Below are 27,761 nucleotides of genomic sequence, written 5' to 3' on the forward strand. Positions count from 1 at the left end.
GGCGGGGCGCTGGGCGCGGCGCGGGCGGCGCTGTCAGGGCCGCGGCTCCCGGCTCCTGGCCGCGCTCGGCGGTACGAGCCAAGCAGTGATTTGCAGCGCCGCTTCACCTTCGGCCATGGCCGGGAGAGCCTAGCGGGGCCCGGACGCCGCCCCCCGGCTCCCGCCCCGCCTCCCAGCCTCGGCGCTGCATCCCGCCGGCCTCGCCGCCCGGCCCGCGCCGGGCAACCGCCCTAGCCCGCAGCCCTCCCTCGCCCCGGCTCGCGTCCCCCGGCGGCGCCGCCGCGGGAAGCGGCTCCCCCTCCTCTTCCTCCGCGTCCTCTCCCCCCGCTCCGCCGCCGGGGCCGCTTGTTGCACCGCTCGCGGCCTGTGGGAGCCGCTCGCCCGGCCCCGGCCTCGCGCCCGCGGCCGCAGCCCCTGCCGCTCGCTCCCGGGGCCCGCAGCCCGGCCCGCGAGACCCCGGCCCGACCCTGCCGCCCGCACAAAATGTCGGCGCGGACGCCATTGCCGACGGTGAATGAGCGGGACACGGAGAACGTGAGTAGCCGGAGCCTCCCCGGGAGCGGCGGGGCCAGACGCTCCCCGGACCCCGGCTTCACCTTCCGCATGGGCCGCCCCGGGGCCCCAGAGCGGCCACCCGCTGCAGGGTGTTCACCTGGCGCCCGGCGTGACCCTCGCCCCCGGCTGAGCCCCCATCCTCCCTTCCAGGCGCATTTCACTGCTTTCCCCTGAAGGGTGAGGGTGGGGGCACCGTAAGTGGCGCCCTCTCCGCGGAGGTGGTCCTCCGGGAGACGGTGGGGTGATGGAGGGCGACAGGCACAAGGAGATGGCAGAGTGGGCATCCCGGATAGCTTTATTTCCACGCGGCATTCTGTATCCCCACCCGAATGTTTGCTTTATGATCACAGACAAGCCAGCCGACTGCCTCTTTTCCCTTGCTTTTCTGGCTCTTTCGGTCCTTTGCCCTCCCACCCGCCTGCATTGCCCCATGACTTTGCTTTTTGTAACTGTGTCCACATTTGGGTCTTGGGCACCAAAGGGGGAAGGTCGGGAATGGAAGGGACGAGAATGGGAGTAGAGATGGATGTGTGTGTTGGTGTGTCCCGAGTTTCTACTGCTGTGTGATACTCTTCTATAGAAATGAGCAGAAGAATTTCACCATCAGCTTCTGTGGCCCCAGGGTTACAGCAAAATGTTTAAAAGCTGTATGAAGCCAACGGCTTTTGCTTCTCTTTCTCAAGTCGGTGGTAATAATTCAGGGCAGGTTTTACTTTAAATACCTCTCCTCCTCCTTGGAGTGTCACAAGGTGCATTTCTTTGAAGGAAGGATTTTCTGTCTTTGATCAAATTGCCCTCAGGAGTTTTTATCTAGATGCAGATGTCCCTGGTGTTTAAACTCTTGAAAACCGAAAGAACCAGATCAGTTGTATTTCCACATTCTGAAAAGTGCAGTTGTGTGTGTGTGCACGAGTTCCTTTGTGGGAAAGGGTTTAAAAATAATTTTTTTTTTTAAGCCCTCATGACCTGTAAAGAGGGCCTTTGCTGATTTTTCTGACTGGGTTTGCGTACCCCTTAGAGGGGTGTTAAGTTTTGGTCGGCTCTCCAGTTTCTGATTGCCTAGTTAACTCCTTGACCCTCCAGCCCTTGGTGTATCACTGCCTTCATAGGGTTGGTAAAATAAAATAATGAAGGGTTTTGGCGTTCTTAAACAAAAGATATGAGACAGAAGACATACAGACTCACCCCTGAAGTGTTGGGGGGAGGTATAAACAGATTTTTTTAATCTTGGAGAGTAGGGGAGCGCAGAAACTTGATATACAAAGGGAGAAGAAATTTTGGTAAGAGACTATTGTAGAAGACCCAGGAAGAGATTTCAGAGTATGCTTTCGTCTCGTCTAGTGTCTTGCATTTCAAATGGTAAAGATAGAGAGTAAGGTTGCTGTTACGGTAACTTATAACTTAGTTTACATTGTAACTTCTTAAAAGCCTCCTAATTGTTTTTAAAAATATAATTGATACATAATTTTGATTAAGAGATTGAAGAAGGTGACGGAACAAGGTGCAAAATTGGGTTAAAGTTGATTTTAAAGCCAAGGTAGTACAGAATTTTTCTAACAGAAAATCTTTAAAAAAACGTGTCATTCAGTATGAATGAAAAGTAAGACAGATGATGACCTTTGTTTTTATTAGCAAAACACTCTGTGTGTTTTTAACCTAGGAAAGGTGAAAAAATACATTGTTTTTATTTTCTTTCGGATTTTGAATAGTATAGCTCTTTCCACAGTTGTATGAATAAGGTGCTTTATACAGACATGAGATAGCATTATAGAAATCTGAATCAGGGAATAGTACAAAATGCAGCATCACTTGTAAGACCAAAAAAAAAAAGGTGGGGGGGCTCAGTTAAGCAATAACAGTGTGCTAAATTTTTCTGTACCTTCTGAAAATGATTATGCTAAGTAAACTGATTTGCTCTGTTTCTGAGCATGTTATTTCAAAGTCACTTTTATGATCTTGTCCCTTGGTGTTGGTTGCATTGTGCATAGCTATAGCTCCGTTTAGCTTCCTTTACCCACATCCTGATTTTCTCCTAATTGCCATGCGAAGTACCTGTTTATACTGTGGCTGTTAATTTATCAATACATATGCACTCAGTTTTGGTTTTTGAGCTGGAAGGGATAGAGAAGCAGTATTTAAGACAAGGCCTCTCCCCTCAAAGAACTTAAGAAGAAAGGTAAGTATAGTCCCAAAGAAATAGTGTACAGTAGAAAGCTGTGTGCAAATAGGGCTAAATTGGTTTATAGGTGCTATAGGTGTTTATCAAAGGAATCACCAGTGATGGCTATTAAATCACCATTCGTGTCTCTCTCTGTTCTCTGGTTGGTAGTCAATGTCATTACCCATTCTTGCTTACCTCTCATCAGTGAAATAAAGGAACATATCTGCTTGTTAGCTAATATATTAAGGCCAGTGTGGTAATCAAAATGAACATTTGTTTGAAGTTGTTTTCAGTTAAATTGACACATTTTAAAAAATGGTTGTGAAAATCTACATTCGTGTGACTATTAAATGCTTGTAAGCCTTTTGGAATATTAAGGACATAACTAAAAACATTTTATTACTGCCCAAAATATTTTAATTTAAACAAATAAGGTAATTAAAGAATCTTTGAATTGTATTGTCATTTGCAGTTATTATAAGCATCTTAGTCATATGTGAATGGATTTGGTATCCTTGGGAATATATGATATCTACCCTTCCCCATGTCACTAATATATATTGAGGATATGTAAGTAAATGTTAGTATTATATACATACTAAACAGTTCAGAGGAAGAATGTTGCAGCACTGTAACATTAGTAGTAAATATTCTCCTCTTTACTACCACTGTATCTAGTAGAGCGAGAAAGAATTGCTTTTCTCTGAGAACATTCTGTGTGTATTTTTTCAAGAGTATTTTCTTAGATGAAGGATTTGTGTGTGCATTATTAATAGGCCTCAAATGGCTAAATACAACAGAACAACCGATGATTAAAGGCAATGAATACTTCGCAGTGAAGTAGAAAACATATGTTGTAGATCATAGAATTAATTTATGCAAAATGTGTTTGATGTTAGGTTGTAAAGAGTAAGTCCAGAAAGAGAATGGGTGTTTGAAATATTCCGGGTTTTTTTTTTGCTTCTGTTAGATTATACTTGGATAATTCCAGCGTGGTTAGAGAGAATATATTACCATTACTCTTATGTACCTTTAAATGGAGCAAGAATTGTTTTCATGTTTTAGAAAAACTCTAATTTTGCTAATTTTTATGGATCCAAAGTGTCCCTACTAGCTTTCTGTGGTGAAATTTTGATCAGTATGAAGGAAATTGATTTGATTCCTTCTCGGGATGTTTTAAAATTGACTTTGGTTAAATTTGTTTTGAAACTTTTAATAACAAAACTCTTGATGATGATTCTTTTCATAGATCTGAATTTCACTGTGATGACTGGAACAACTACCAAGGTGGACATTAGTAGTTTGAAAAGGCAAGAGTGAAGCATGCTTTTGCCACTACTGCTGGGCTTTCTCAGTACCCTGTGCATACCTCATGTCACAGGATCTATCACATTGCCTTCTAATTGCTGATTTACTTTGTCTCCTTTGTTCTGTATCGCCAGTGCCAGTACAATGACTAGTAGTAATATATGAGATCAGTCCTATAATATTCCCCTTTTGAATTTTTTCATTTGTCATCAAAATATACTAGTGACACCAGGAACGGTAGATATTACATACTACAAAGCCTTCAGAGAGTGAAGTGACCTGCCCAAGGTCATAACGAATATCTGATGTCTTTCACTGTTGCTCTACTCACGTTATTGCTTCTTGAGGTTTTTGGTTTGTTTTGCTTTTGTCTTAGAGATTTCAAAAGAGCATGTGCGATGATATGAGATACTTTATTGGTTGAAGAACAGGGTGTGCCATGCTCATCTCATTCCTGAACCTTTGCTATTTTCTCTGTCTCGAGTACCCTGTTCTTTTCCCCTTATCCCAAACTTACAAGTCCCTTATGGCATGGCTTATGTTTTTAAGAAGACCTCTGAAATGATTGCAGCCAGCATTGCTGTCTGATGTAGCTGAACATCTGTGTGTGTATAGTCCATACCACTGGTCTCCAAAGTGGGTATGCAGGACGGTCCATCGTGAGAAAAAAATGTCTTTGCCTTCTATCATTTTCCTTCTGAACTCAGTGCTATTACTAACTCTCCTTCTTCTCCTTCTCCTTCTTATTCTTTTAAAGCTCAGGTTGTTTAGAATCAGCCACATATTTTAAATTATTATTTTTTTACCATTCCCTTTTCCATCTCAGACTTTCCTTTGGAGGTCATTTTCCCTTTTCCTGATAGCATCTTCACAGTTCTTTTGGTAAAGGATTGTTAGTCATAAACTTTCTTTTTTAAATATGAAAATATTTTTTGTCCATTTTCTTGAAAGAGAACCTTGCTCAGTCTCCAATTCTAAGTTGATCTTCCATTGTCTGCTTATTTCCATTGTTCCTGTTCAGAAGTCATCTGCCAGTAGGTATAGGTGTCTTTTCTGTCTGTCTCTTTTTAAGATTCTTTTTCTTAGGTGTTATACTTTCACTACAGTGTATTTAAGTATGGATTTCTTTTCTTCTTGTTTGCTTCTCATGTTTTTGAATTCATATTCTTTTTATTAGTTCTGGATACTTACCATATATTATCTTTTTGAACATTGCCTTGCTTCTGGTATCCTTAGAATTTTATTTTGGTACTCTGATTAGATTATGTTGTACCTTAACTCTTCCATATGCCTTAACTTCTTTTCTTTTCTTTTTTTTAAATTGAAGTATAGTTGATTTACAATGTTGTGTTAGTTTCAGGTGTACACCAGAGTGATTCAGTTATACAGATTCTTTTTTTCATTTTTCAGATTCTTTTACATTATAGGTTATTGCAAGATATTGAATATAGTTTCCTGTGCTGTACAGTAGGTCCTTGTTGTTTATCTATTTTATGTATAGTAGTATGTATCTGTTAATCCCAAATTCCCAATTTATCCTCCCTCCCGCTGCCCTTTTTCCCCTTTGATAACCGTAAGTTTGTTTTCTATTTCTGTGAATCTATTTCTGTTTTGTAAATAAGTTCACTTGTATCATTTTTTTAGATTCCACATGTAAGTGATCTCATATGATATTTGTTTTTCTCTCTCTGACTTACTTTACTTGGTATGATAATCTCTGGGTCCATCCATGTTGCTGCAAATGGAATTATTTCATTCTTTTTTTTAAGGCTGAGTAATATTCCATTGTGTATATGTGCCACATCTTCTTTATGTATTCATTTGTTGATGGACATTTAGGTTGCTTCCACGTCTTGGCTATTGTAAATAGTGCTGCTATGAACATTGGGGTGCATGTATTTTTCTCTGGCTGTATGCTCAGGAGTGGGATTGCTGGATCATATGGTAACTCTATTTTTAGTTTTTTAAGGACCCTCCATACTGTTCTCCATAGTTATGCTTTAACTTCTTGATTCATTTTTTCTGTGAGTTGTGTCTTTGTACTACAAGCTGTATAATTTGTTTAGATCTAAACTCTGTGGCTTATATCTTTCATAAATTTTGGAAATGGAGCAGCCATATCTCTCTGAATATAGCCTTACTACTGTTCTCTCTAGTGTTTCTGGTCCTCTGATTAGATATGCTAAAATTCTCTTTCTATCCTGCATATGTCTTAGATGCTTATTCTTTTTTTCCCCCTATTTCATTGTTTCCCTGTACTGTAATCTATAGTACAATCTGCTGTACAATTTCTGCATGTAGCATGTTTAAGGCCTATCTTTCAGTTAACTAAAACTCTTTAGCTGTACTTAAATCACTGTTAACCTTTTTGTTGAAATTATTTTTTATAGTGGGAAAAAACACATAACATGAGATCTGCCTTTTTAACAAATTTCTAAATGTACAATAAAATATTGTTAACTGAGGCAGAACTTTCTCATCTTGCATGCCTGAAACTTTATATTCATTGAACAGCTCCGATTTTTCTCTCTCTCTAGCCCCTGGCCACCACAATTCTACTTTCTGCTTCTGTAAGTTTGATTGCTTTAGATAACTCATTTAAGTGGACTCATGCAGTTTTTTTTCTTTTTTGAAGTATAGTCGATGTACAATATCATGTAAGTTACAGGTGTACAATTTACAATTTTTAAAGGTTATACTCTATTTATAGTTATTATAAAATATTGGCTATATTCCTTGTGTTGTAAATATATCCTTGAAGCTTATTTTATATGTAATAGTTTGTATCTCTTAATCCCCTACTCTATATTGCTTCTCCCCTCTTCCCTTTCTCCACTGGTAACCCTAGCTTGTTCTCTGTATCTGTGAGTCTACTTCTTTTTTGCTGTATTCACTAGTTTGTTGTATATTTTAGATTCCATATGTAAGTGATAGCATACAGTATTCGCCTTTCTCTGTCTGACTTATTTCACTTTGCATAATACCCTCCAAGTCCATCCATGCTGCTGCAAATGGCAAAATTTCATTCTTTTTTATGGCTAAGTAGTATTCCATTGCATACATACGCACCACATTTTCTTTGTACATTTGTCTGTTGATGGACACTTAGATTGCTTCCATATTATAAATAATGGTGCTATGAACATTGGCATGCATATATCTTTTCCAAATAGTGTTTCTGTTTTTTTTTTTTCGGGTATATACCCAGGAGCGGAATTGCTGGATCACATGGTAGTTGTATTTTTAGTTTTTTAAGAAACTTCCATATTGTTTTCCACAGTGGCTGAAACACTCTACATTCCCACCAAAAGTGTAGGAGGGTTCCCTTTTATCCACATCCTCACCAACATTTGTTATCTGTGCTCTTTTTGATGGTAGCCATCCCAAAAGTTGTGAGGTGATATCTCATTGTGGTTTTCATTTGCATTTCCCTGATGATTAGCAGTGTTTAGCATCTTTTCATGTGCCTCTTGGCCATCTGTATGTCCTCTTTGGAGAAATGTCTATTCATTTCTTCTGCTCATTTTTAAATCGGATTATTTTTTTGATATTTAGGTGTATGAGCTGTTTATCTTTTAATTTAATTTTTTATTTTACATTGGGAGTATAGCTGGTTTACAATGTTGTGTTAGTGTCCAGTGTATAACTAAGTGATTCAGTTATACATATATCCATTCTTTTTCAGATTCTTTTTCCATATAGGTTATTATAGAATATTGAGTAGAGTTCCCTCTGGTATACAGTAGGTCCTTGTTGATTATCTATTTTATATATAGTAGTGTGTATATATTCATTCCAAACTCCTAATTTATCCCTCCCCCCCCCGACCCCCACGTTTCCCCTTTGGTAACCGTAAGTTCGTTTTTGAAGTCCGTGAATCTGTTTCTGTTTCTGAAGTAAGTTCCCTTGTATCATTTTTTTTAGATTCCACGTATAAGTGATATCACATATTTGTCTTTCTCTGTTTGACTTACTTCACTTAGTATGATAATCTCTGGGTCCATCCATGTTGCTGCAAATGGCATTATTTCATTCTTTTTTTATTGCTGAGTAATAGTCCATTGTATATATATGCCACATCTTCTTTATCTATTCATCTGTTGATGGACATTTTAGGTTACTTCCATGTCTTGGCTATTGTAAATAGTGCTGCAGTTAACATTGGGGTGCATGTATCTTTTCAAATTATGGTTTTCTCCAGATAATATGCCCAGGAGTGGGATTTCTGGCTCGTATGGTAGTTCTAGTTTTGCGTTTTTAAGGAACCGCCATACTGTTCTCCACACTGGTTGTACCAATTTACATTCCCACCAACAGTGTAGTACGTTTCCCTTTTCTCCACCCCCTCTCCAGCATTTATTGTTTGTAGAATTTTTGACGATGGCCATTCTGTCCAGTGTGAAGTGATACCTCATTGTAGTTTTGATCTGCATTTCTCTAATATTTAGCGATGTTGAGCATCTTTTCACGTGTGTTTTGGCCACCTGTATGTTTCCTTTGGAGAAATGTCTATTTAGATCTTCTGTGCATTTTTTGATTAAGTTGTTTTTTTTGATATAGAGCTGCATGAGCTGTTTGTATATTTTGGAGATTCATCACTTGTTGGTCGCTTTGTTTGCAAATATTTTCTCCCATTCTGTGGGCTGTCTTTTCGTTTTGTTTATGGGTTCCTTGGCTGTGCAAAAGCTTTTCAGTTTAATTAGACCCTATTTATTTATTTTTGTTTTTATTTTCATTACTTTAGGAGGTGGATCCACAAAGATACTGCTGTGATTTATGTCAGAGAACCTAACAAAGACCTAGTCATACAGCATATCCACTTGGTATTCTTTGTCTTAAAAAGAGCAACGCTAATTGTTTAAAACAAACCTAAGGAAGTTAAGCCTTTCTTGGACTTCTTGAACATGACTATATCTACTTCCCAGCCTCACAGTTTGTGGGGCTATGTTTGCTTCTAAGCGTTTTATAGTATCCAGCATTACATTTAGGTCTTTAATCCATTTCAAGTTTATTTTTCTGTATGGTGTTAGAAAATGTTCTAATTTCATTCTTTTACATGTAACTGTCCAGTTTTCCCAGCACCACTTATTAAAGAGACTATCTTTTCTCCATTGTGTATTCTTGCCTCCTTTGCTAGCACTTTGTTGAGGATTTTTGTGTCTATGTTCATCACTGATATTGGGTGTAACATTTTTGGGGGGGGGTGTCTTTGTCTGGTTTTGGTATCAGGGTGATGGTGGCCTCATAGAATGAGTTTGGGAGTGTTCCTTCTGCAATTTTTGGAAAGAGTTTCGAAAGGATAGGCATTAATTCTTCTCTAAATGTTTGATAAAATTCACCCATGAAGCCATCTGGTTCTGGACTTTTGTTTGTTGGAAATTTTTCATCACAGTTTCAATGTCAGTACTTGTGATGGGTCTGTTCACATTTTCTGTTTTCTCCTGGCTCAGTCTTGGAAGGTTGTACCTTTCTAAGAATTTGTCCATTTCTTCTAGGTTGTCCATTTTGTTGGCATATAGTTGCCTGTAGCAGTCTTTTATGATCCTTTGTATTTCTGTGGTGTCAGTTGTAACTTCTTCCTCATTTCTAATTTTATTGATTTGTGCCCTCTCCCTTTTTTTCTTGATGAGTCTGGCTAGTGGTTTATCAATTTTATCTTTTCAGAGAAGCATCTTTTAGTTTCATTGATCTTTTCTATTGTTTTCTTTGCCTCTATTTCATTTATTCTGCTCTGATGTTTATGATTTCTTTCTTTCTACTAACTTTGGACCTTGTTTGTTCTTTCTCTAGTTGCTTTGGGTGTAAGGTTAGGTTGCTTATTTGAGATTTTTATTGTTTCCCCAGATGCTTGGAATGCTATTAACTTTGCCCTTTGAACTGCTTTTGCTGCGTCTCATAGGATTTAGACCGTTGTGTTTTCATTTTCTTTTGTCTCTAGGTATTTTTTCATTTCCTCTTGATTTCTTCAGTGATCCATTGGTTGTTTAGTAGCATATTGTTTAGCCTCCACATGTTTGTGTGTTTTGCAGTTTTTTTCTCATAGTTGATTTCTAGTCTTATAGTGTCGTGGTTGGAAAAGACTCTAGATAGGATTTCAGTTTTCTTAAATTTCCCAAGGCTTGTTTTGTAGCCTAGCATGTGATCTCTCCTGGAGAGTGTTCCATGTGCACTTGGAAAGAACGTGTAAAATCTACATATTATTTATTCTTAAAGTGTACTTTTGGTAAAAATAATCACAAGTATTGAAAAAAGTTCTGCATTTCAGTTTTTGGGTAATGATGCAATTCTATTCATCATGGTGCTAAATTCTTTTTTTTTTTTTTTTTTTTTTTGCGGTACGCGGGCCTCTCACTGTTGTGGCCTCTCCCGTTGCTGAGCACAGGCTCTGGACGTGCAGGCTCAGCGGCCATGGCTCACGGGCCCAGCCACTCCGCGGCATGTGGGATCTTCCTAGACCGGGGCATGAACCTGTGTTCCCCGCATCAGCAGGTGGACTCTCAACCACTGCACCACAAGGGAAGCCCTTTGTTTTCGTTTTTTAATTAAAATTTTTTTTGTTGTAGTTGATTTAAAATGTTGTGTTAGTTTCTTCTGTACAGCAAAGTGAATCAGGTTTGTACGTGCATATATCCACTCTTTCTAGAACGTGTATTCTGATGCTTTTGGATGGAATGCTTTCTGTATATCAATTAAGTCCATCTGCTATATTGTGTTATTTAAGGCCAGTGTTTCCTTACTGATTTTCTATCTGGATGATCTGTCCATTGATATAAGTGGGGTTTTAAAGTCCCCTACTATTACTGTGTTACTGTCAATTCTTCCCTTTATGTCTGTTAATACTTGCTTTATGTATTTAGGATTTTCTATGTTGGATGTATATATATTTACAATTATTATGTCTTCTTCTTAGACTGATCCCTTAATCATTATGTAGTGTCCTTCTTTTTCTTTTGTAACAGTCTTTATTTTAAAGCCTATTTTGTCTGATATAAGCGTTGCTACCCCGGCTTTCTTTAGATTTCCATTTGCATGGAATACCTTTTTCCATCCCCTCATTTTCAGTCTGTGTCTTTATATGTGAGGTGAGTGTTTTGTAGACAGCATATATATGGGTCTTTTTTTTGTTTGTTTCCATTCAGCTGGGCTGTGTCTTTTGATTGGAACATTTAGTCCATTTAAATTTAAGATAATTATTTCTGTGTATGTTCTTACTGCCCTTTTGTTCCTTGTTTTGCGTTGTTTTTATAGGTCTTTCTTTTTTCCTTCTTTTATTTTCTTCTCTTGTGATTTGATGACTATCTTTAGTTTTATGTTTGGTATCCTTTTTCTTTTTTTGTGTGGATATCTATTATAGATTTTTGGTTTATGGTTACCATGAGGTTTTTATCTAGCAACCTGTAATATGTGATTGTTTTAATTTGCTGGTCTCTTAATTTCAAATGGATTTTGAAAACCCTGCATTGGTACTCTCCTCCCCTCACAACGACTGTTTTTGATATCATATTTTACATTTAATTGTTATGTGTATCCCTTAACTGCTTATTGTGGATATAGATGACTTTACTACTTTTGTCTTTTTAACTTCCTATTAGCTTTGTGCCTGGATGATTTCCTCCCTTTTTGTTATATTTGCCTCTACTGATGAGCTTTTTCGTTTTGTAATTTTCATGTTTCTAGTTGTGGCCTTTTCTTTTTTCACTTAGAGGAGTTCCTTTAATATTTGTTTAAAGGTGGTTCGGTAGTGCTGAACTCTTTTAGGTTTTGCTTATCTGTAAAGCTTTTAATCTCTCCATCAACTTTGAACAAGAGCGTTGCTGGATAGAGTATTTTTGGTTGTAGGTCTTTCCCGTTCATTACTTTAAATATATCGTGCCACTCCCTTCTGGCCTGCAGGGTTTCTGCTGTAAAGTCAGCTGATAGCCTTATGGGAGTTCCCTTGTATATTGTTTGTTGCTTTTCCCTTGTTGCTTTTAATGTTGTCTTAACTGTTTGCCATTTTAACTACAGTGTGTCTTTGTGTATTCCTCTTTAGGTTAATCCTGTATGGGACTCTCTGTGCCTACTGGACTTGGATATCTGTTTCTTTCCCAAGGTTAGAAAAGTTTTCAGCTATGATGTTTTCAGATATGTTCTCTTCCCCTTTCTCTCTTTTCCTTCTGGGATCCCTATAATGTGAATATTAGTGTGCTTGATGTTGTCCCAGAGGTCTCTTAAACTGTCTTCATTCTTTTTCATTCTTTTTTTCTGCTTTTCTCTTTGGCATCAGTGATTTCCCCTCCTTTGTCTTATAGTTTGCTGATCTGTTCCTATTTATCATTTAGTTTACTGTTGATTCTTTCTAGTGTATTTTTCATTTTAGTTAGTGTAATCTTCACCTCTGTTTGGTTGTTCTTTATATTTTCTAACTCTTTGTTAAAAACTTCTAAGTTGTCACTCTGTGTATTCATTCTTCTCCTGAATTCTTTGATCATCTTTATGATCACTACCCTGAACACCTTCTTGTGTAGATTATTTCTCTCCAATTCACTTAGTTCTCTTTCTGGGATTTTATCTTGTTTCTTTGAGGTTTTATCTTATTTCTCTGTCACCACATTTTACCTAAGTTACTGTTTTTATTTTTTTGTGTCTGGTAGGTTGATTACGTTTCCCAAGAATGCAGTTCCTCTCATCACCCAAGCGATATGCTCTAGGAGTTCCCCCTATGAGGGCTGCATGGGTCCTTCTGTTGTTGTGGGCTCTGTGGGCAGTCTGATAGGCTTGATTGGCTCCCAGTCTGCTAGTTTACCAGGCCCTGCTTTGTGCAGAGGCTGCTGGCCGCTGGTTAGTGGTACTGGGTCACGAAGTGGCTGTTTACAGAACCCCTAGGCTCCCTGGGGCTTATGCTGGCTCACTGATGGGCAGAGTCAGGATCCAGAAAACTCTGGGGCTGTTGCCCACTCACTGGTGGTTGAAGCCAGGTCCTGGGGTTAGTGCTGGACTGCTTGCAGACAGCACCAGGTCCTGAAGTTTGGTTGCCTAGGGATCCCAGAGCTGGTGTCAGGTCATTGGTTGGGGGGGGGGCTGGTTCCTGACAGAGTTGGATATGGGGTGTGAGGTGTCCTGAAGCTTGTGTTGGCCCGATAGTGGGCAGGGTGGGGTCCAGCTGGTCTCAGGGCAGGGTCTGGCCTGCTGTGGGCAGGCTGGGCCTGCAGGCTGTTGGATTGTCGTTTTCTTGCATCTAGCCTGTCCCCTGATTGGTGAGGCTGCTCCAGAGGCTAGACTGGAAGGCAGCTGGGTGGGGCAGTAGATTCTGGAGCTGGTGCCTGTCTGGTGGGTGGATTTGAGTCCTGGGCCCTCTGGTGGTCAGGGCCATATCTTGAGCCATGTCTAGAGGCACTGTGGGCTCAGGAGGTCTTTAGGGAGTCTGTTTGCTGATGGGTGAGACTGTGTCCCCACCCAGTTGCTTGGCCAGTTTGGCCAGAGACGTCCCACCACTGGTCCTACAGGCTGTTTTGGGGGGCACAAGTCTCAGTGCTGATGAGTGGGGGAGGGGAATCCCACAATGGCACCCACCAGCACAAGCATTCATGAGGTAGAAGGGGTCCGTGGTGTGAGCTGCAGCTGACCCCCACCTCTTTGGGAGACTCTGCAAGATCAGCAGATAGGTCTGGTCCAGGCTTCTATCAGATTACTGCTTTTACCTTGGGTCCTAGAACATGTGAGATTTTGTGTGCACCCTTTAATGGTGAAGTCTCTATTTCCCCCAGTCCTGTGGGGCTCCCGAAATTATGCCCTGCTGGCCTTCAAAGCCAAATCCTCTGGGGGCTTGTCTTCCTGGTATAAGATTCTGGGGCTGGGGAGCCTGACGTGGGCACAGAGCTCTAACTCCTACGGGAGAACCTCTGGAATGTAATTATCCTCCAGTTTGTGGGTTACCCATCTGGGAGTATGGGACTTGACTATATTGCAAGTCTGCCCCTCCTACCTGTCTTGCTGTGTTTCCTTCTTTATGTCTTTAGTTATAGAAGATCTTTTCTGGTGGGTTCTGGTCCTTCTCATTGATGGTTGTTCTGCAGATCATTGTGATCTTGATGTGTTCTTAAGAGGAGGTGAGCTCAGGGTCTTTCTACTCTGCCATCTTGGCCCTACTAGTCTCATGTAGTATTAATCATTCTATGACTGGCTAATTTAATTTAGAATAGTATTCTCAAGTTCCATCCATGTTGTATCATATGACAAATTTCCTTCCTTTTATGGTGGAAAAATACTCCGTTGAATGTATATCACACATTTTCTTTATCCACTTAACTATTGATGGACATTTGGATTGCTTTCATATCTTGGCTATTGTGAATAATGGTGTAGTGACTGTGGGAGTGCAAATATCTCTTTGATATTTTGATATTTCTGATTCCAGTTCTTTTGAATAAATACCTAGAAGTGGGATTGCTGGGTCATAGGGTAGTTCTATTTTTAACTTTTTGGGGAACCTCTGTACCGTTTTCCATAATGGCTGCACCATTTTACATTACCACTAACTGCACAAGGGTTCTGATTTCTCCATATCCTCGTCAACATTTGTTATTTCCTGGTTTTGTGTTTTGATAATATATTCTAACAGGTGTGAAGTGATCACTCATTGTAGTTTTGATTTGCATTTCCCTGATGATTAGTGATGTTGAGCATCTTTTCATATACCTGTTGGCCATTTATACATCTTTGGAGAAATATCTATTCAAATCCTTTGCCCATTTAAAAAAGTCTGATTGCTTTTTTGATGTTGAATTGTAGGAGTTCCTTACGTATTTTGGATGTTAACCCCTTTTCAGATATATGGTTTGCAAATCTTTCCTTTAATTCCATAGGTTGATTTTTCACTCTGTTGATAGTTTCCTTTGCTGTGCAGAAGCTTTTTAGTGTGATGTAATCCCACCTACTTATTTTTGCTTTGGTTGCCTGTGTTTTTGGTGTCATATCCATGAAATAATTGCCAAGACCAACGTGGTGAACCTTGCCCTCTATGTTTTCTTTTAGGAGTTTTATAGTTTCAGGCCTTAAGTTTAAGTCTTTAATCCATTTTGAGTTGAATTTTGTGTATTATACAAGAGAAAGTTCTATTTTCTTTCTTTTACATCTGGATATCCAGTTTTCCCAGCACCATTTGTTGAAACAGACTGTGTTTTTCCCCTTGTGTATTCTTGGCACTCTTGTCAAAGATCATTTGACCATATATAGATAGATTTATTTTTGGTCTCTAGCTTTTGTTCCATTGGTTTATATGTTTGTCTATATGCCAGTACCATACTGTTTTATTACTTGTAGCTTTGTAAAATGTTTTGAAGTCAGAAAGTGTGAGACCTTCAGCTTTGTTCTTTCTCAAGCTTGTTTTGGCTATTAAGGGTCCTTATGGTTCCCAGTGGATTTTAGGACTTTTTTCTGTTTCTGTAAAAAATGCCATTGGGGTTTTGATAGGGAGTGTGTTGAATCTGTAGTTTCTTTGGGTAGTATGGACATTTTATCAACATTAAATCTTACAATCCATGACATAGGAGATCCTTCCATTTACTTGTGTCTTTAATTTCTTGTAGCATTGTTTTGTAGTTTTCAGTGTAAAAGTATTTTGCCTCCTTGGTTAAGTTTATTCCTGAGCATTTTATTGTTTTTGATGCTATTATAAATGGAATTGTTTTCTTAATTTTCTTTTTGCGTCGTTTGTTGGTTCTGTATAGAAGCATATCTGATATTTGTTGATTTTGTACTGAAACTTTTATGAATTTGTTTATAGTTCAGTTTGTGTGTGTGTAATTTGTTTCGTCCTCAAACAAAGATACTTTTACTTTTTCCTTTCCAATTGGATGCCCTTTATTTATTTTACTTGCCTAATTGCTTTGGCTAGGACTTCCAGTACAGTTGGCCCCTATATATCTGCAGAGTCAGCATCTATGGGTCCAACCAATTGCAACTAAAACAAGTTCGAAAAGTAAAATTACAGAAAGTTCCATGAAGCAAAAGTTGAATTTGTTGTGGACTAAGAACTATTTACATAGCTTTTATTCATATTATATTATTATATTAATAGTAATCTAGAGATGATTTAAGTATGTGGAAGGATGTGTGTAGGTTATATACAAGTACTCTTTCATTTTATGTAAGGGACTTGAGCATCTGTAGATTTTGGTATCCATGGGGGGGAGAGGGGCCTGGAACCTATCCCCTGAGGATACTGAGGGATGAATGTACTGTGTTGAATACAAGAGGCAATAGTGAGTATACTTTCCTTATTCCTGATCTTAGAGGAAAGACTTTCATTATGATGTTAGCTGTGGGCTTTTCATATGAAGCTTTTATTATGCTGAGGTAATTTTTCTATTCCTAGAGAGTTGAGAATTTTTATCATGAAAGGGCATTGAATTTTGTCAAATGTCTTTTATGCATCAGTAGAGATGATCATATGATTTTTTTATCCTTTGTTCTATTAGTGTGGCGTGTTACATTGATTATCATATGTTGACCATCTTTGTGTCTTTGCAATAAATTCAACTTGGTCATAGTGTATGATCCTTTAATATGTTTTAAATTTGGTTTGCTAATGTGTTTAGGATTTTTGCATTTATATTCATCAGGGTTATTGGCCTTTAGTTTTCTTTTATTGTAGTGTCTTTTTCTGGCCTTGGTATTAGCATAATGCTGGCCTCATATGATGAGTTAGGAAGTGTTCCCCTCTCTTCAATTTTTGGAAAAGTTTAAGAAGGACTGGTATTAATTCTTCTTTAAATGTTTGATGGAATTTACCAGTAAAGCCATCTGGTACTGGGTTTTTCTTTGTTGGAAGGTGTTCGATTACTAATTCTATCTCCTTACTAGTTATATATATCCCCAGATTTTCTGTTTCTTTATGGTTCAGTCTCGGTAGGTTGTGTTTGTAGGGATTTCTCCATTTCCTCTAGGTTATTCTTGGCATGTAATTAATTGTTCATAGCAGTCCCTTAGGGTCCTTTATATTTCTATGGCATCAGTTGAATGGTCTCCTTTTCATTTATGATTTTATTTATTTGAGTCTTCTCTCTCTCTTTTTTAGTTAGTCTAGCTAAAAAAAATGTCGCTTGTTAATTTGCATAAAACCAACTCTTTGTTGACTTTTTCTATTGTTTTTCTATTCTCTATTTCATTTATTTCTGCTATACTTTTAATTGTAATATCTTTCCTTCTATTAGTTTTGGGCTTAGGTTTTTCTTCTTTATCTAGTTCCTTGAGGTGTAGAGTTAGGCTATTTGAGAGAGAGAGAGATATATATATGTATATATATATTATATATAATATATATGTATTTTTTTTTGATGTAGACATTTATTGCTCTAAATGCCCCTCAGTACTACTTTTGCTTCATCTCCATACATTTTTGTGTATTGTCCTTTCATTTGTCTCAAGATATGTTTCTTATTTCCTCTTTGATCCATTGGTTGTTCAAGAATGTGTTAATTTCCACATACATGTGAATTTTCCATTTTTTCTTCCTGTTATTGATTTCAAATTTTATACCAGTTTGGATAAGATATTTGGTATGATTTTAGTGTTCTTAAATTTGTTAAGACTTGTTTTGTCACCTGGAGACTGTTGCACGTGCTTTCTGCTGCTGTTGAGTGAAATGTTCGTAATATTTCTGTTAGGTTCATCTAGGCTGTAGTGTTGTTCAAGTCCTCTGTTTTCTCATTGATCTTCTGTTGGGGTTCTAGCCATTATTAACAGTGAGTGGTAAAATCTAATGTTACTGTGTTGCTGTCTATTTCTCTCCTAATTTCAGTCAGTGTTTGCTTTGTGTATTTAAGTGCTTTGGTGTTGGGTCTAGAAATATTTATAATTGTTATATCTTCCCGGTGAATTGACCATTTTATCATTATATAATGTCCTTCTTTGTCTCTTGTGACATATTTTGACTTAAAGTCTAATTTGTCTGATATAAATATGGCCACGCCTGCTCTCTTTAGGTTACCATTTGCATGGATATCTTCTTCCATGCTTTCACTTTCAGCATATGTGCATCCTTAAATCTAAAGCAAGTCTCTTTTAAACGGCATCTAGTTGGGATTTTCTTTTTTTTTTTTTAATCTTTTCAGTCACTGTGTCTTTTGAGCATGGAGTTTAAATTATTTATATCTAAAGTAGTTATTGATAGGGAAGGATTTACTTTTGTTATTTTGTTAATTGTTTTATCTTATAATTTTTTTTGTCTCAACATCTTTTACTGTCTTTTTATGTGTTTTGATTTTTGTTTTGTAGTAACATGCTTTGATTTATTTCTCGTGTGTGTGTGTGTGTGTGTGTGTGTATGTGTATGTGTTTTCTGTAGGTATTTTCTTTGTGGTTACCATGGGGCTCATCTAAAATGTTTTATAGTTACAGCAATCTATTTTAAGCTGATAACAATTTAACTTCAATTTCATACAAAAATTTTGCACTTTTATTTTTCCCTCCTCAATACTTTATAGTATTGATTGCACAAATTATATCTTTTTATATTGTGTTCTTTAACATACATTTATAGCTATAATTTAAAAAATATTTTTGTTTTTTAACTAATGTACCAGAATAAAAATGATTTATGTACCATCATTACAGTATTATAGTATTTTGTATTTGTCTGTGTATTTGTTTTTACCAGCAGACTTTATACTTTCATATGCTTTCCTGTTGCTGTTTAGTGTCTTTTTGTTTCTTGTAAGGCAGGTCTAGTAGTGATAAATTCCCTCAGCTTTTGTTTATCTTTGAAAATTTTTCTTTCCTTCATTTTGAAGGACAGTTTTCCTGGATACAGCATTCTTGGTTGGCAGGGTTTTTTTTTTTCCTTTCACCAGTTTGAATGTATTAATTGCATTTTTCCTGGTCTGCAAATTTTCTGCTGAGAAATCTGCTGCTAGGTTTGTGGGAGTTCCTTTGTATGTTGACAAGTACTATTTTTCTTGCTGCATTCAAAACTCTCCGTCTTTGACTTTTAAGAATTTGATTATAATGTGTCTTGGTGTGGACATATTTGGGTTTATCCTGTTTGGGGTTCATCCTATTTAAATTCTCTTGGGTTTCTTAAATCTGGATATCCATTTCCTTCTCCATATTTGGGAATTTTTCAGCCATTTTTTTCCTTAAATAAACGTTCTGTCCTTTCTCTCTCATCTTCTAAGACCCCAAAATGTGGGTATTAGTCCCTATAAATACCATAGGTATTCCATAAGCACTTTAGGCTTTCTTCACTCTTTTTTCATTATTTTTTCTTTTTGTTTTTCTGACTAGATAATTACAAACAACCTGTCTTCAAGTCTGTTGATTCTTTATTCTGCTTGATCAAGAATTGGTTGAACCCCTTTAACGAATTTTTCAGTTTAGTTATTGCATTCTTCACCTGCAAAATTTCTGTTTGGGTCTTTTCTTTATCTCTTTATTGATAGATTCTGATTTTGTTTATGCATCATTTTCATAAGCTCATTGAGCATCTTTAGGTCAGTTATTTTGAACTCCTTGTCAGGTAATATGTATAACTCTGGTCTCTTTAGGCTTGATTTCTGGAGACTTATTTTCTTTCCTTGAGTGGATCATGGTCATGTGTTTTTTTTTATTTTTATGTTCCTTGTAGCTTTGTGTTGGTAACCACACCTGTAAAAAAAAAATGGCTACCTCTCCTAATCTTTCTGTACTGGCTTCATACATGGAAAGATTTTCACTGTTCAGTTCAGCTGGGGATGCTCAGGACTCTCAAACCTTTTCTGTAGTTGCGTCTTTTTCACTTGTCTGGGTAGATTCCTGATTAGAGGAATTTTAGGTTTCCTTTTTGTAGGAGGGCAGCTTGTAATCTCTTGCTCCCTCTGGTGTCTGTCTGCTGTACTGTGGTTGCTCTGAAGCTGCAGCACACTAAACAGCTCTTTTTGTTTTCAGAAGCCACTAGGCATCTAGCATATGCCAGTTCCCATCAGCACCCTGAGTAGAGCTGGGCAGAAACCAGTCCCTTGGGCAATTCCCTGAAAAGCCAGAGTGTGCGATGCATGCTCCATTCTTCTGTGTCCCCATCTGTTGGATTTTTAGTTTTGTTAATACTGTTTTTCATCTCTAAAAGTTCTAAGGTTTTATCTTAGACCAAACTGGCTTTTTTAAAATATTCTGTTGGTCTTTGTTTACTGTTGTGATTTAATCTTCACTTTTTTAAACATTTAATATATAGTTATTTACATTCTATACCTAGAAATTCCATTACCTGAAGTCCCTGGGGATTTAGCTCTGTTGTTTGTCTACTTGTTCACTGTGACTTGTTTTTTTTCCCTTTATTTGCTGATCTTTGCTGATGAACTCATATTTGCCTGGTTTTATCTGTGTGAAACTTGGAAGACCAAACTGAGGATGATTTCCTGTACAGAGGGTTTGTGATTGCCCCTAATGGGAACCCCTACTGACCTGGGACACTTTTGTCTACTCTACGGATCCTGGCTCAATGAGGATGTTGTAGATTCAGCTCTCCCACCTTATAGTGGGTCCAAGGCTTAGTATTTGATCCTAGGGCAATGGTGGCTTTTGTGGTAGCTTTCAGCTGGAGTTTCTCTTTTATTTTTGTTTATTTGTTTTGTTTTTTTTCTTTGGATGTTTCTCTTATGCCTTTCAAGCTCAGCAGTGCATTAAAAAAAGTGTGTTTTATCTTGGAGGACTCTTTACAATATCTTGCCTGCTATATTACAGAAAGGCTGGAGTAAGCTTTTTGAAAATGGGTATTCAGAAATTTTCATACTTACATAGTTTTATTACCCTAAATTGTGTCATTTCTGAAATTCTCATATCTGTACACTCTAAAATATGGACAGTTTTCAAACCTGTTTATAAATCTTGCAGATCAAAATCTTAGATTTTGGAAGCCATTTGTTACAATTATTTTTATTTTATTTTATTATTTTTTTTGCGGTACGCGGGTCTCTCACTGTTGTGGCCTCTCCCGTTGCGGAGCACAGGCTCTGGACGCGCAGGCTCAGCGGCCATGGCTCACGGGCCCAGCCGCTCCGCAGCATGTGGGATCTTCCCACACCGGGGCACGAACCCGTGTCCCCTGAATCAGCAGGCGGACTCTCAACCACTGCGCCACCAGGGAAGCCCTGTTACAATTATTAAAATAGTTACTTTTCAAGAACAGCTAATTGTCTTCAGGAAGCTGTCTCCTAACATGACTTTTATAAAAATTTTTCTCATAATTGGTGGGTAGATTGAAATATGGACAAATGTAACCAGAGATGCACTGCTTTTATTTGTATGAGGTACTTTTTTTTATCCATGACAGTCATTGAGATCAAGTACTGACATAAATTTAACTTGTAACCAGTCCTTCAAATCTCTGTATTACCAGTTGTTAACCCAGGATTAAAAAAGTCAAGAAACATATTTGTATTGCATAATATTAGTAATGTTTTATTAATTACTATAAAGTTTGCTCTACTATAGATTTAGTATATGTCCAAGAACTTTCACCTTTTTTATGTTATGTTTTTTAATGTACATAATCTGTTTGTAAAGTAATACATATATAATTTATAAATCAGTATTTCTAAAGTGATCCATACTTAAAGGTTTTAAAGATTGGGCACTTGATCTAATGTCTGAAGATTCTATATGATAGAGATTAACATTGTTCTAAAATTCCTCTGTGTGTAAATTTTATCTTCCTAACTCAATTGGAAGAGCTCTGAGGTCAGCAATTGCTTCCAAATTACTTATGTATATCTTATGTTACCTACCATAGTATTTGGCACATTTTTTGACACTCAGCATTTTAGTAAATCAAGGTTATTTTTTCTCAAATATAGTGAGTCTGCAGACCAGCTGGGGAGAGCATTTCAAATTCACATTCCCTAAGCCCTTCTCCCTCTCACTCCATGTACTTACTCAGTTTCTCTAGGGTAGGGCCCAGGTAGTTCTGATGCTGCTATCCATTGACTAGGCTGTGTAAAACACTGCTATGACGATGATGATGATTACATTGTAATAAGTCTCATCTTTTGATTAAAATGAGAAAAGAACCATGTTTGATGGTTATTAAAGAAAGTGGGATAGGAGAAATGGCGAATCAGTCCTTTCGGTGGGTGATGACAGCAGTAGAAAATAATGGAATTGTCTTGCTTGGAGATTATAAGGTACGTGTGTAGCGTTTGTGTGAGATGGAAGAAGGGGATAATGAGGAATTTCGTGTTCCTTCCTTCCACCTCCCAGCTTTACGTGGTGAACTCTATTTGAGGGGGAGGTGCCAACAAAATAAAGGGTGCCTTTGATTGTAGGCTGAATCTCTCTTCTGAGAAAGTATTATTTAATATTTTTTTGACCACTGTATCAGTTTAGTTCAGGTTGTAAACAAGTCAGAAGCTGAGAAACAGTCCAAAGTCTTAATGAACTACCTGTGAGGGATATAGTAACAGGTTTGCTTTGAATCTTTAAAGCATGACTACCTTTCCTTTGGGGATCAACAGTGCTGCTTTCACAATTTCAAAAGACGGTTTGCTTTTATTTCCTTTTCTATTTGTTTCATCTCAACTGGAGAGGATAGGGATACAAAGACCAATGAAACCTGTTCCCTGTTCTGGAAGGACTCAGAGCCTGCAGAGGGAGATAGACATAGAGACAAACAAGTGCAGTAGAAAGTTACAGCTCCTTGTCATCTGAGTGATCAGAACACGGAATAAAGAAGGAAGGGGGAAGCAGGAGGGAGTGCTCAAGCAAAGTTTATAGCCTTTGAACTAAGGCTTGAAGGATAAGTGGTCCTTTGCCAAGCGGCTCTGTGAAAAATGGAGTTGGTGGGAGGAAGATGCTAGCGTTATGCAGAGGCCCTGTGTGTAAGGCGGCTCAGAGGCAGACGGCAGCCTGGAGGGGCAGCGTTGCATGAGAGGACCAGGCAGGAGAGGAGGCAGGGCCCTGCATGGGCGCCTCAGCAAGAAGTGGCCCTGGGGGCAGTGGTGGCCCTTGGGTGATTTAGGCAAAGGGTCAGCATGATTAGCTTGTGTTCTGGGTGTGCTGGCATGTTCTAGAGACATTCCGGGTTTTAAATCCCATGGCCTGCTTTCTCATGGCCCCCGAAAGAGCTTTTAATATGGTGCTTATAAAAACTTTATTTGGCATATTGGGAGAAGGGTTTGGTAAAAGGGAGATGCTAGTTCTGGTGACAGAGGCTGTGTCCTTGATCACACTTCACTCGGGCTACTCTGAGCCTTCTTTTCAACTAGGCTTTGACCTCGGCCTTCCTGTCTGTCCTGTCCTTGCAGCCTGCGCAGTCCCATCTCAGCAAAGAATTCTGCTGGTCGGTTTAGCGAGAATCCTTGCTGTCTGACCACCCTGCATATCTAATCAAGCTCCTCAGCCCCAACCTTTGATGTGTAAGCTCTTGACCTGCTTCCAGCAAGAATCCTGTTTGGCCAGTTTAGCGAGAATCCCCCTACCTTGATGTTTCCTCAGTAATTTTCCTTCCACTGACTCCCTCCCTGTGCTCCTTGGCTGTAAAATCCCCAGATGTCTTCGCTGTATTCAGGGTTGATCTCTGTCCCGTATTGTAATATCCCTGCGCAAGAATCTTGAATAAACTCTTTCTACTGTTTTAACAAGTATTAGAATAATGATTTCTTTGACACCAGTTAAGAAAAGATTCACGTTTCATGACGAAATCCCATACACATTTCACTGTGGTAGTACGTATTGAGAATAAGGTTAGAGAAGCCCATAGTAACCTTAAAAAAATTAGGAGGCCAGAAAGTAGAGCCTCTCCAGACTTAGGGCAGAAGAGTAGGGTGATACATGGGACTTAGGACAAGGATTTAGCAGATGCTGAGACTGGTAACGCATTATCCTTTCATTGCATCCTGTCTTTGTGAATTTTATCCGTGGTGAATACAGTTGACCTGAGGGGGAAGATTATTTAGCTGCTAATGAGTCACTAGCTAGTTATCTTGGGTAAGTCATTTACCTCTTCTTCTGGCACTTATTGGTACACCTCATTTTGGTACTTTCCTTTTCACTGTAGAAATTATTTGTTGACTGAATAGCGCTACTAAATTATGCCACTGGTCCTTCTGGCCACTCTAGATTCTTTCCGCTTACTGCTTGGATACTAAAAACTAGAGGGGAATAAATTCGGTATCAGTGGCCGCTTGTTTAAACCTGAGGATTGATTTTCTAGTAAGTTCTTAACTACTAGTGGCCAAAAACCATGCTAAGGAGGAACGCCTTGAATAGAAAAGGTTGGTACCAGCTTGGTTGAATACTTCTATTCAACCTTTTTCTTCTACCTTCCCTTCCTCTCCAGGAAAGGGGAAAACCAGGGGAGGGAAGAGTATGTCAAATAGGGGACTCTGCTCTCTGTTCGGCAAGTATTGAGTATCACGCAGTTGATTCTGCTCTGTGTGCTCTTTGTGACAGTCCTTTCACACTGTACTGTCATTTTTTTAAGCCTGTCTCACACACAATGCTGCAAACTCCTTGAGACTGAGAACCCTGTTACTGATTCCCCTATCAGTCAAGTAGTGGTGCTGGTATAGTTGGCTTTCAGAATTGCTTGCTGTGTCCTATTAAACAGCAAGAATATGTCAGTAAAATACATCCCTCTCTAAAAGTCTTTGGTACAGTCCTGTACACACAGTAGCTACTTGATGGGTGTTCAGTAAATATGTGCAGTTGAGTCACTCATTCTCTGGAAAATGCTGAAGTACTTTAAGAATCTGAAGTGGTGCTATGTAGATATGGTATTTGCCTTTTAAATTCTGGTCATTTTTAAAATGAACTTCTGAGATGTTTTGCAGAGAGGTTTCCCCCTACCCCTCGTATTCATGTTCATGAGTTAGAGTCATCAGTTAAAATTTTACTTTACTTTACAAAATTTATTCAGGAAGTGTGTTAACATTTAAGTTGATACGATTATTAGCTTATATTCAGGAATAATTACTGGATTTTGTTAGATTTACTAAATATATCTAAACTGGATGTAGTCTTTAGTCAAAGATTAAAGCTTTGGGACTTCCTTAGTGGCGCAGTGGTTTAGAATCCGCCTGCCAATGCAGGGGTCACGGGTTCAAGCCCTGGTCCGGGAAGATCCCACATGCCGCAGAGCAACTAAGCCCGTGCGCCACAACTACTGAGCCTGCGCTCTAGAGACTGTGAGCCACAACTACTGAGCCCACGTGCCACAACTACTGAAACCTGGGCACCTAGAGCCCGGGCTCCGCAATAAGAGAAGCCGCCACAACGGGAAGCCCGCGCACCGCAACAAAGAGCAGCCCCCGCTCGCCTCAGCTAGAGAAAGCTCGCACACAGTGATAGGGACCCAACACAGCCAAAAAAAAAAAAAAAAAAAGACTAAAGCTTTGACTACTAGAGTGTTAAGTTAATGATTTAAAGAACAAATATCCATTGTAATTTCTGGCATGAGTTTGCTGTAAGGTTTTTGCACTTGTGGGAGTGAAAGAACTAGGAAGTTTCTAAAACAATATAATACCGTATTTTTAGATATAATTTAGGCAGATGTTTTCTTGTATCCCCTGGGGACTCAGTTGTGTTAGCCTGTAATGTCTTATGGCAAGCTGTAGTGAAAGACCTCCCAGAGGAATGTTTTGGGGTAGAGGGGAGTATCTTAGGGAGGAGTGCATCTAGAAATTAAACACAGGTTCAGCCACTCCCTGTTCACCTCCTGAAGAGGGGTAGTCACCCTTTGTATACCCCAGTTCAGATATAGAAGCGACATCACTCCTTGGTTAAGGGTACATGCTCTAAAGTCAGACCGTGTGAGTTCAAATCCAAGCTCTGCCATTTACTAGCTCTGTGACCTTGGGAAGCCACTTAATTTCTTTATGTTTCAGGTTCTTTATCTATAAAATGGAATAACAATAGTGCCTATCTTATAGGGTTGTTGTGAGGTTTAAATGACTGAACACATATAATGCCCTTAGAACAGTGCCTGGCACCTAGTGGAAGCTATGTAACTGTTAGCTGCCATTATCATTATTATTATTATTATTACACTTAGATAAAGGAAGTGAATATGCCAGAGTTTTAAGTGCTTACCTTAGGGCTACTGGATTACACATGATTTTAATTGTTAAGAATTTCTGTATTTTAAGTCATGGATTTATTCCTTTTTATACCCAAAAATGATTGTGTTAAATTTTAATACAAAAGTTATATTAAATTTACAGTGTGAAGTCTAACTTTCTGGCGTACTGAAATGCTTCTTTTAAGTGTAAGAAAGCCAAGTGGGAATCCGAATTGTCCGCAGGTGGCTAGGTAAACAAGGAATCAAAACAGGGCACAGAGGAGGATAGGTGTGTGGTGACATCAGTGTTCTCAATTGGCAGTGGACATACCTATGGTATGTGTAATGCTTAAGAGCATAAATTTTGTAGACAAGACATCCCTGAGGTTGGTTTATTCCCAGTTTAGTCATTTATAAAGTATATAATTCCTTATCTGTAAAATGAGTAAAATACATACCTGGTTGGATGGATTGTCAGTTTTAAGTTATTAGATACACATTACATGCTTGGCAATAGTTAGTTGTTCAGTAATGGTACCAAAGAAACAAAACCAAGGTGAAAAGAAGATTCACAGTTGCTCATCAGGATATATTTTTTCTTCTACTCCACAGTGTTGAAGATACACAACTAAACTCATGTTCCTTGGGCTTCTTTTTTTCCTATGCTTACCATTTTCTTCACGTCAATACTTTCATTCTTCAGACTGAGTACAAATATACTTGCATTGATTACTGCTTTAAACATGCTAATGGAATCTCTCTCTTGAGACTGCATTGATTTTACTGAAACCAAATTCAAAGGCAGGTTTTAAGTCAGGCGCTTACAAGTTGAGGGTAATTTTGATAGTGCCATCGTGTACGCTGGAATAGAATGTCCTTCTCTTGACTTTTTGGAATCATGAGGCTTATATTTTTGCCCCTTAGAAATGATAGATAATGGTTTGATGAGCAAGGTTTTGGGGAGTTCCGAAAAGTTCTTCTAATTCTGTATTTGTCTTCCTTCTATTTTAAGGAAATACATTTCTCTTCATCTTTCTAAAAATAATGCTTGATAGGTATTTTTCTCTTCAGAGGAATTAATTTCACCTTAGTGAAGTTTACGTAATAGTGACTTAAATTAGAAATACAGTTCCATGTTCAACTGCCTTTTAAAAGTAAGAACATTGCAAGTTTACATATATTATTACATCTGAGTTCAGCCAGGGAAGCAGAAGCCTATCAGTGATATAGATTAAGGCTTTTGCTATGGGATTAAAGTTACACAGTTGTGGGAACTGGTCAAGCATTCTCTATATGGTCGCTGCGCTGGAGTCTGGTATTAAGAGGCTGAAATCTGCAGGGCCATCCAGTTAGGAAGGAAAGATGAATGTGAAGTGGGAGAGAGCAAGACACATTGGAATCTCTGAGGACAAACTGGAACTCAACGTCTATCTCTCACTGCTTTCCAGCCTCTAAGGTGGGTGACGTGCAGGGTAAGCTGATGCCCTTCATCGTAGAGGTACGCAGTCACCTGGACCAGGATTCAGAGCAGCTGAAGTAGGTGATCCCGTGGGAGCTGAAGGAGCTGTGAAAGCCTGGCTGCTGCTCCGTGCCCACAAGACATGCCAACAGATCATCTGTGTCAGGCGTGAGCTGCAGCTGTGTCTGGCCCTGCCCTGCCCTTCAAAGCAAATAAATGTGCCAATACTAACCCCAGACCATAGAGGGAAGGAAATTCTGGGAAATATAGTT

At 38.8% G+C, this 27,761-nt stretch overlaps 1 protein-coding gene across 6 annotated transcripts in view; it reads left to right on the forward strand.

The window, feature by feature from the left end:
* Positions 1–393: 393 nt before the first annotated feature.
* MARK1 (microtubule affinity regulating kinase 1) overlaps positions 394–27,761 on the forward strand; it is a 141,325-nt gene continuing 113,957 nt past the window's right edge. For 5 of the 6 annotated variants that reach the window (XM_060298766.1, XM_060298814.1, XM_030868341.2 and 2 more), the window contains exon 1: positions 394–534. In XM_060298766.1, the coding sequence (XP_060154749.1) occupies positions 484–534 (51 nt within the window). In that variant the 5' untranslated portion in view covers positions 394–483. Of the gene's footprint in view, positions 535–12,097; positions 12,117–27,761 lie in introns of those variants that run through there. The other variant, XM_060298902.1, reaches the window with a different exon arrangement.

Source organism: Globicephala melas, chromosome 1 (assembly GCF_963455315.2).
Source record: "Globicephala melas chromosome 1, mGloMel1.2, whole genome shotgun sequence".
Taxonomy (NCBI): domain Eukaryota; kingdom Metazoa; phylum Chordata; class Mammalia; order Artiodactyla; family Delphinidae; genus Globicephala; species Globicephala melas.